General features: G+C 29.3%; 1 protein-coding gene across 1 annotated transcript; it reads right to left on the reverse strand.

Moving 5' to 3' along the window:
- Nucleotides 2279–5051, reverse strand: LOC104746740 (serine/threonine-protein kinase HT1). The gene is made up of 6 exons (XM_010468265.2): nt 3877–5051; nt 3661–3782; nt 3378–3577; nt 3116–3290; nt 2892–3026; nt 2279–2684 (listed from the first exon to the last, which is right to left on the reverse strand). Exons 1-6 carry the CDS (start codon nt 4175–4177, stop codon nt 2478–2480), a joined length of 1140 nt encoding a protein of 379 aa, XP_010466567.1. The 5' UTR covers nt 4178–5051; the 3' UTR covers nt 2279–2477.

Genomic DNA, 10492 nt, shown 5'->3' on the forward strand with positions numbered 1-10492 from the left:
TTGCAAAAAGCTGATGGATGAGATTTTTTATAATTATTGATCCTCACATAGATAAATATGAACTTGAAGTTCTAAGAAATCTCACATCCCAGCTAAAAATTCTCCAATAAAAATATGTCTCTGGCGGATGGTCTTTGACACATATAAAACGTTTATAGACTACTTTGGTTCCTAAGATAAAATCCTCTAAAATAAAAAAGAGAAAATTAAAAAGAGGATTATACTTTCAAAAGAGGAGCAAATGATCTCTTAAAGAGGAGTAGATAGACTCTTTAAGAAGAGCTAATAGACTCCAAGAGAGGAGCACAGAGACTCCTAAAGAGGAGCAAGATACTTCTCAAGAGGAGTAGAGAAACCGATTGATATGGTTAATAACGAAATCAGGTACCTGAATAAGACCATTTATATAATGATTAAAGAGATCTCGATTAACCATGTCATTACAGAAAATATGGAACCAAAGACATATTGTCGACAATAAATCTCCGCTCTGTGAGCATATAGAGATATATATTGGCCAATAAAGAGGTAATCAAGTCTATATTAAACTCGTATGAAAGACGGGTAATTTTTGGACTAGTGGTCAAAGCATCAAAATGGTATAATGATATATAACAAAATGGTGTGTCGCGCCATGTTTTGTTAAAATACTTTATCAAACCAAATGGATGCTATATGATGACTTGAAATATGCCTCATGGGATGCTTGAAAAGCTAATCCCGAAAGATATATGATATCATAACTATGTTCTCGAGAACTCATAAACATGGTAATCATCAAAACCCTTAAGGATTACTTGAAATAAAAGATCTTGTAAACATCTATCGAAATAGATGTTATACTAATCACTTCTAAAGGAAGTCAAATATATATATATATATATATATATATATATGCTGACGAGCATTTATATATCTTATGAATTATGCATAAGCATTTTCTACTAATCTCTTTGCAGCATATAACTCATTCTCTATGAGTAGATTTTGAGATGAGTTAAAACGTATCTTTTATTGCAAAGGTATGATTAACTTGGACTTACTATATTTTAGAAACCCCGAGTTTGGTCTTGTTGTTTTTGTAGATGGAAAATTTATCTCGGATGTATATAAAGATATATCGCAAAACAGCGACTTCAGAACGTTTTAGTGACAGACTTTGGTCGTCGTTTATTCAAGTCATGCCAAAAGAATTGCGCTTCATATGCTATATCGAGAATTCATAATGGCTCAGATGATGCTCGAACGTCAACCAATAGTTACCCGCCGAAGACGGGAGCCTCATAACCTGTTGGCGAAGAACTTTGCACGAAGGGTTCGATCAGCATCAACTAGTTAATGCTTGTTGAAGACCCATTAACAAGAAGCAACATAAAGACAATAACTCTGTTTGAAGACTCTGTTGCATATGTCCCCCAAATCAAAGGAAACTACATCAAGAACGACAAGACAAGACATATTCCTCTCTTACACTCAAGAATTCGAGAAGGATAAAGAAGTTGATAGAAAGTCCATCAACTCAAATAATAATGTAACAGAGTTACTTAAATAAGGTAGAGAATATGATGATTCGCGTGGCTGCACTCTTTTTCTCTTATCATGGTTTTTATCCCACTGGGTTTTTCCATGACAAGGTTTTTAACGAGGCAGCAGATAACACGCAAAAGATCGACCTCGACGGAGAATGCCAATGAAGGGAGAGATTGCATCACTATTCGTTGGGAACTATAAAGCATGTTTACAAAGGTGTTTCCTACTTCAATATTTCGAAAGCATATTCAGAGTATTGGAATGCGGCATCTATGAGATCTATGAAGATTTTTCGAGGGGGAGTTGACAATACTGTACTCTTTTTCCCTTGTCATGGTTTTTATCCCACTTGGTTTTTCCATGATGAGGTTTTTAGTGAGGCAGTGTGTAACTTACCACTAGTGATGGATACTCAAGGGAGAGTGTTATAAAATTAGTGTGATTATCCATCACAACAAGTGTCTTCATTCATGCATTGCATATAACACTTGTACACCACTTGTCACCAACTTCTCTACCCTTGTCTTTGTCTCCTCCCTCTATAAATAGGAGTCATGTAGAAGAGAAAAATAGTGAAAAGTCTTTGTATCTCTCTAAATTTTTTTCTAGCTTCTCTCTAGTTTTCTCTCTCAAATCCATACACTCATCTCTCTAGATATCTTCTCCTTTGATTCATCTTTTAATAAACATCTTGTTGCCTACAAGTTTAAAATATAGTTTACAACATTATATGATTTGCCCCTGTATATTGGACCAAACGAAAATATTCATATAATCACAGTGACAGAAAGAATTGTTATAATATATTTTGGTTATAATTGAAAACCTTTTTCACCTTGACAGATTAAAGAAAGAAAATAATCAGAGCATTGCTCCAAAATTGAAAATTCAGTGTGAAGGTAAGTAAGAAGAAGGGTAAAAAGAGATCACAGTCACAAAAGGTAAATTTACGGACCACGACCAGAGACAAAACAGAAACAACCAGGTCTCTGATCTTCCGGGATCATTCCGCCACCTTTAGAGGTGTCAACAGCTTCAAGCATCCTCACCACTTCCTCCATTTCCGGACGCTTCTCCGGGTTTGCTTCCCAACATCTCTTCATTATGGTGGCGAATGATGTTGGACAACATCTTGGAATGTCCGGTCTCAAATTCTGTTTAAGACAACAACTTTACAAATTGAGAAACCAACATGGATTACAAATGAGCAATTTAATACGTCTCCCTTGTTAGTTTAAAACCAATAAAACCAAAAAAAAAAAAACTGAACCGAATTAAATCGGATTAAAAATTCCTCTGAACACTTCCAAATGCCATAATTTTCCAAATTTCATAAATTTGAAAGATTGAGATCCACTGACCTGACGAACAACAGCAGAAGAGACATCAGCAAAGCTGAGATCAGGATAAGGCATGTCACAACAATAAATCTCCCACAAGCATATCCCAAAGCTGTAAACATCGCATCTTCTGTTGTATGGCTTACCATCAAGAACCTAATCAGAGTAATTTTATATTAGACTTTGAAACCAAAACTAATTAATACCCACATTTTGTGAACAATGTGACCTCTGTTTTTGTGTACCTCAGGAGCCATGTATCCAAGAGTTCCAGTTTCTCCAGTCATATCCTTTGGATTCTGAGCTTCAACTCTAGCTACCCCAAAATCAGCAATTTTTAAATTCCTCTGATAATCCAAAAGCATATTCTCTGTTTTCACATCGCGATGAACAATCCTCTCCGAATGCAAATAACTTAGCCTACAGAAAATGTGATCATCATCATTATTAATTTAAATCATAAGTTTCTTTCTTGGAGTTGAAGAATGAGTTCTATAACATTCATACCCTCGGGCAAGATCGAGAGCGAGTTGAATCACGATTTTAAAAGCGAGTTTCTTTCGCCTGTTTCGGAACAAATACTGCTTAAGAGTTCCTCCAGGAAGATACTCCACAACAACACAACAAGCTCGCTGAGGCAACGAGTTCTGTGTCTCAGCTGATGAAGGTATCTTCAAATTCGTTGTTCCCATCGATGCTCCCACAAACTGTTGTTATTATCCATATAGACTCATTCAATACATACAAACACGCAAAAAAAAGATCACTAAAAGGAGGTTATTACTATTACCTTTGTGACATTAGGATGGTCAAGTTTGTGCCAAACCGCAACTTCTTGACGGAATGAAGCACGAAGAGCAGAAGTCTCAGCCGCTGTAGCGTAACCATCTTCTCCCCAATCAAGCACTTTCACTGCCATTTTAATACAAAGCAAACACTAAAACAGTTACACAGAAAGTACAAAAAATATTCTCATTCATAATCAAAAAAGTCTTCAGATTCTCACCTGCAACATCTTGGCCATCATAGATGCCTTTGTAGACAATACCATAAGCACCACGAGCAATAACATTCCTCATCTCCAATTTAGCCAACTCGATTTCCCACTCTTCTTTAGGCTTAGGGTTCTTCTCAATGCTTCTTGACCAAACCCTACTGAGATGTTTCTCAAGCTGGATGTCCAAATTCTTCAAATCGATCTTGTCAGCTCGGAAAATCATGTCTTTCTTGCTGTTGTTCCCAACAGCTCCTCCTCTGTTTCTGAGGTTGTTTTCCGGTGAAGCTTTTGTCTCGTTTCTTGTTTCCATCTCTGTTTTGCTTCCTTGTGAAACAATCTCCAAACACACAGAGACACAACTCAAAGCAACCCCTAAAAATTCAATCAGACTTCTTGGTTCAAGTAATCACCAAACACAACCCCAGAACTAATTAAAATTTTCATCATCATCAATTTCGTTTTTCCTAAAAGAGAATTTAGCAAATCTGTTAAACAATGATTAAACACAAAAAATGATCAGAGAGGCTAATTTTTTTTTTTTTTTTGTAAGAATTTTTTAAATAAAACTATTACACCAACCCCAGCACACGTTCTTCTGACACTATAGATTCTAGTATGACATGAATACTTTTTAAAAAAATTCCACAAGCTAAAAATTCTCTTCAATTATAGCGTTGAAATTCAAATTTTTTTTAGAAAATCGAATACCAAAATGTGAAAGGCCAATAATTCAACAAGAAAATTTATATTAGAAAAAAAAAGTAAACCCTAAGACACCGACGCGTTGGCCACTATTATCATTTGACCCAAATAATTTATAAAATTTTCTATATTATCGTACCCAGAAAACGTCACAATAAAAATAACACTAAAATTTCAGAAAAGAAACGTTATCATCATCCACTAGACCATGCAAAAACACACAAAACCTAAGAAAAACAAAATCTGAGAATTTTTGGTATAGAAGAGGAGATTTGAAAGAAGGGTTTTTACACGATTCCTTCTCCGAAAAACAACCTCAGAGAATATATTAAAACAGAGGATCAATGAAAGGAGAGATCTGAGGAAGAGAAAAAGGAAAAAAAGAATCTAAAGAGAGAGCCGAAGAAAAAAAGGAGTTTTAGGAAACGAAGAAGGAGAGGCTGAGAGTGAAAGACGGGAAAGAAAGAAATGGTTTAATTTTGAGTCAAGCTTGTTTTAAGGAGACGTATTTTGCTAATTGTTGACCAAAAAAAAACACAACATATACAGAGAGAAATTGACCTAATTAGGCAAAAATAAATACATATACAGAAACAATTTGTGGAAAAAAAAAAAAAAAAGATTTATTCGTTTCTATAATTGCAATTTTTCAAAACCGTTGAAAGTTTTATTGATTTTATTTGTAGTCCAAATAAGTCTGTTAGTGGGAACGGTAAGATTTTTTCTTTCCTTTTTTTTAATTGAGAATTTATTTGTATTTTAATATGGGGTGCAAATAACGAACCTTTAATTCTTGGAATGTCTTAACCAAATTTTTAAATTAAGTTTAGAATGGTTCCTACGGATTGAGAGCTTTGCACTAGAATAGTGGAACAAATGCTTTGTATGGACTATATAGAAAGTCTACACAATAATGGAAGTCATACAGTACAACTTTAACAACCATTTTTACTGCATTTTCTATTGCTGTTTTATCAACTTAAATTTGCAGCATACTGTTCTTTTTTTGTGGGGACCTTTTTATGTCCTAGTTAAGCTGTATAAAGTTTACAAAAAAAATCAACAGAAATTACAGAAAATATTAGTTCATAACTTCATACCGTGTTTGTTTTCTGTTCAAGTACTCTATAAATATATTTATATACTAGTGCGACTGTAAAAGTTAAAAGTGGCTATTGATGTAATTGAAAATATATATTTGTATTTTTCTCTTGATAATTATATGGAATCAACTTCTCTAAAATTAAACCATTAATTGGCAAAGAAAAATTAACATTAAAATATGATCTCCTCGATTCTTCAAAAAAAAAAACAAAATAGAGAAAGAATACAAAATCTACATTAAAAATCACAATTACAATACTAGAGCAAGACGAACAGAGATATATGTGTCAATGTAGCTTATACTCTACTGAATATCATGATTTTTGGCTTAATTTTAGGATTCTTCTTAACTACTGAATGGACTTGTGACAAGTTACAACAGTAATGCGGTGTAATACTAAAATTTCACGCTCAAGAACCATTTTCTACAACAATTATTTTATAGCATAATAGTTTTTTACAATATGAATAAGTCAAATTTGTTTACTTTTTTGAATTAAACGCTTTATAGTTCCTAACTTTCTATTATACCTATTTTCTTTTATCTCACATACTCATAGATATACTAGATTAGACCCGCATATTAACACGGATATAAGAAAAATATGTGAATTTATAAGAAAAATATTTGATTTTTTTTTAACTGGATTTAGAGTTCATACATTCCATATTTCATATTGCAATACAATTTCTTTGTATACTAGGAGATATCCCGTGCTTAAAGCACGGGTCTACATTTTAAAAAAAAATTATAATATATTAAAAATTATTGTTCTCTTTCTTAAAAAAAAATTATTGTATATGAGATCATATTTTTAATTGTTCTATAAATCTATATATGTATTTTTTAATACTAATTTTTTAGAATATTATAGTATTTTAGTTTTTGAAATATGTATATTACAGTTTATATTGTTTGTTTATTGTATTTGCATAGATATTTTGTGAAATATGAAGTAGTAATTTTAATATTTTATCAACTATATAAATTTAGTTTTACCAACCCACCTATGTGGATTAAAACACACATTTTTCCATATATTGAGTAAGATATATATTCGTTTATAAAAATTCAAATCACAACATATGCAGAAAAAATTATGCATATTTATTAATCATAAGTATTATATGAAAATTCCAAACAATTTGTAAATAAAATAAAAGAAAAATGATAGGAAAATCATAATTTGAAATCTTAATAAAATCTTTGAAATCTAGTTATTAAAAATAATTTTATTGTCTACTTGGATATAAAATCTTAGTTTTTGAAATTGTGATTGCTTTATATTTTTAAAAAAATATTTAGTAATTTTTGTCCATAATTTTATTAGAGAGAAAAAATAATTTTTTAACTAATAATTATATGTATTTTTAAACTAATAATTATATTTGATTTCTCAGCATTTTTATTTTTTTATTAATCATATTTATGTCATTTATTTATTAATCTTAATAAAGTTTTTCTAATGGCAATTGAATGTAATTTTTTACACATTTTAAGGTTAGTTTCATATTTGTACTTCTCAATTAATATAGTAGGATTACATGATAATAATTTAGATTTTAATTCTACGCACTCAATCCCAATGAGTAACATTTATAGTTTTCATATAAAAAAATGTGCATTGTATCAAATTTATATCTTACTTATTATTTTTCTAAAAACTAAAAATTAGTAAAACATAATTCTCAAAGAAAAAACTGAAAACTAATTTTATCTCATATTTGAAAAAGTAACAATATCTTAAATATATTTGTTTCATATTTTGGAATCTCATACATAGTAGTTTTACTTTTTCTCCAACTAATTTTAAATAAAATTATACTATCATTATCATAAATTAATCAAAAATTCAAAAATGTTTTTATGAGAAAATTATTTGTTTATAAAAAGGTTAGTATCTAAAATCCTGTTTCTTTTAGGATTAGTAATTGACAGTAAAATTTATTTAATTATGGTATTATAGTAATTAATAGTAATTAATTGTATAATTTTCTTAATTCTTTTTCTTATAGAATTAGTAATTTAAAATTAGAATTAGTATTATTTTATATATATATGAACTATCTTTTATATTTATTAAATTTTTTAAATTTTTAGTTTTTTTATAATTTACAAATATGTTAAAACAAAGTTTTTTATATATAACACATGAAAAAATCTTTAATTGTTAAAATTGACACGTGTCGCGATCACATGAGTTACTAACTTTGAAAACCAAAGTTTATATGATAACATAATATTGAATACACTATCAAATCATTCACCGATTGAAAAACTTAAGAAAATTACATTAATTTTAAATTACATTAGTTTTTAATTTTACTTGGAAACAACTAAAGCAATAATGTTGTGAGCTTTAGAATTGGTAGACTAACAAAACAAAACTTGATTGACAATGTGTTCTTGATGTAACCGGTTCAAAAAGGAAGATTTGATTACATCTTTGTTCAAATGGGAAGATTATTTGCTAGTGTTTTTTTTTTTTGGGCAAACTATTTGCTAGTGTTTATTGTCAGGATTTGACATATAAATAGTAAACTTTGTGAAATTAGATATTTATGAATCGTCTAGAAAAACTAAAACTATACGTACTCTAATACAATAATAAATGTGTCTTGCTCACATTCAAAAATAAGATAAACGTACAAATTTACCACATAGTTATATATTATACCACAACTATATGCGTGCAAGATATTACTATCAATTTTTAAAAATATAATATATTAGTTAAAGTTTACTAGTGGAATTTCTTCATAAATAAGTATAAGTCATACACTACAAATTTTCAATTTAACAAAAGATATAGCAAAAATATTAGAATAAATCTCCAGATTATACTAATATTTTTGGCTAATTTAGTGATTTTACTAGCACTCATAATAGCTTATCTTATTATATAAATCTTAGTATTTAAAGTTAGTAATTCATATAATCGCGACATGTGTCAAGTATATCAATAGTATTTTGATATGTGTGAAAAAAAAATTTTTTAATAATTATAGGAAAATTAAAAAAAAATCCTAAAAATAAAAGGATTACAATTAATATTTTTGAAAAGTATATAAAACCAAAAGTAATCTATTATATAGGAAAGTTATCTATTAAATTACTAATTTCAATAGGAAAATATGTGCAATTAATAAGGAAAATATTTACAATTTAATTACAATTAATAAGGAAAATATTTGCAATTTAATTGCAATTATTATTTATTATAATCATATAGTAAAAAGAAATTTATACAGAAAAGTATTAAAGTATAAAAATGTTTAATGTGTTAAAATTAGTGATTAACATAATATAAAGAAAATAAGATAATCAAAATAAGACATTAATGTAATTTTCTTAAGTTTTTCAATCGGTGAATGATTTAATAGCGTATTCAATATTGAAAAACTAATGTAGTTGTCTCCTCTAGTCTTTTCAAGGCTTTTTCCGCTGCATCAACACGCTTCTTTGCTTTCTTCTCCCAAATAATTGTTTCATCAAGCCTAATGACATCAACAATAGAACTTTCATCAGTGACGCCCTCAATAAACGTTCTAATACATGTGGCTGACTCAAGTTCAGAATCATAAGCGCTCTTTAATATCATTAGCATTTTTAAAGTGAGATGCCTTCGGTAGATACAAGGCAATTGAGAGTTTCCTGTTTCTTCATATGGCTCTGCTTCGACTGCATACTCATCTAGATTTTTGTGATCATCAACCACATACTTTTCATTCATCACAATTAACTTCCCACCTCCCTGGTTTGTTTTTGGGATCTGAAGGTCTAAATGTGTCACAATCCAATGCATTTGACTAATTATAAGAGTTAGAGATAGATTAGGAGTGTTTAGACAATACTTATACCTATTTTGTCCTAAAACAAGTTAAAAACGATAAAACAGCCTAAAGCCGACAAAACATTGTTTAGAATCAGTAAACAACTTTGTTAGTGTTTCTAAGGTCAAAACGTGTCACAATAGAATTATGAGTGGTTAGAAGCCACCTATACCCATTAAAAATCACAATTACAATACTAGAGCAAGACGAATAGAGATATATGTGTCAATGTAGCTTAATACTCTACCGAATATCATGATTTTTGGCTTAATTTTAGGATTCTTCTTAACTACTGAATCGACTTGTTACAACAGTAATGCTGTGTAATACTAATGTTTCACGCTCAAGAACCATTTTCTACAAAAATTACTGTATAGAATAATAGATTTTTGAATTTTTTTTTAAAAAAATATTCTACTTAAATAGCAATATGAATAAGTCAAATTTGTTTATATTTTTGAATTAAATTATTAGTATATTGCTTTATAGTTTCTATTGTACTTTTTTTTATCTCACATACTCAAAGATGTATAAGCTATTATGAGTGTTAGTAAAATCACGAAATTATCCAAAAAGATTAGTATAATCTGGAGATTCATTATAATATTTTCATTATTCCCGACTGGTTGGTTATGTTGCATTTGATATATATTTTCTTTACACTCTTTAAGTTAATTCTTTTTCAATTTTCTCATTTCCTAGGCTACTGATTTTTCATTTTTTTGTCAAAAATTTTAATTGATTTACACCATCGTGTTACAAGGAAAAACTATCAAAAACATATATATATATATATATATATATCAGTATATAAATACAATAAATAGTAATTTAAGCTAACAAAAATTAAAATGCTCAAAAACATCATATTTCTATTAAAGATGACATCATATTATTTTTTTAGAAAGTCTGATTAAATGTCATAGGTAGGTCCATATATTTGCCTCTTGTAAAAAAAAAGTATAAAGAAGAAGAAGTGAAAGAG

The sequence above is a fragment of the Camelina sativa genome, chromosome 15 (assembly GCF_000633955.1).
Source record: "Camelina sativa cultivar DH55 chromosome 15, Cs, whole genome shotgun sequence".
NCBI lineage: Eukaryota > Viridiplantae > Streptophyta > Magnoliopsida > Brassicales > Brassicaceae > Camelina > Camelina sativa.

Bases quoted from the DNA above. Each gene is read 5' to 3' on its own strand.
- LOC104746740 (XM_010468265.2), bottom strand. From the start codon at position 4,177: ATGGAAACAAGAAACGAGACAAAAGCTTCACCGGAAAACAACCTCAGA. The intron at 3,783-3,876 runs GTGAGAATCTGA...TTAAAATGGCAG, and splicing joins TGATGGCCAAGATGTTGCAG to TGAAAGTGCTTGATTGGGGA. The intron at 3,027-3,115 runs GTACACAAAAAC...TACTCTGATTAG, and splicing joins TTGGATACATGGCTCCTGAG to GTTCTTGATGGTAAGCCATA.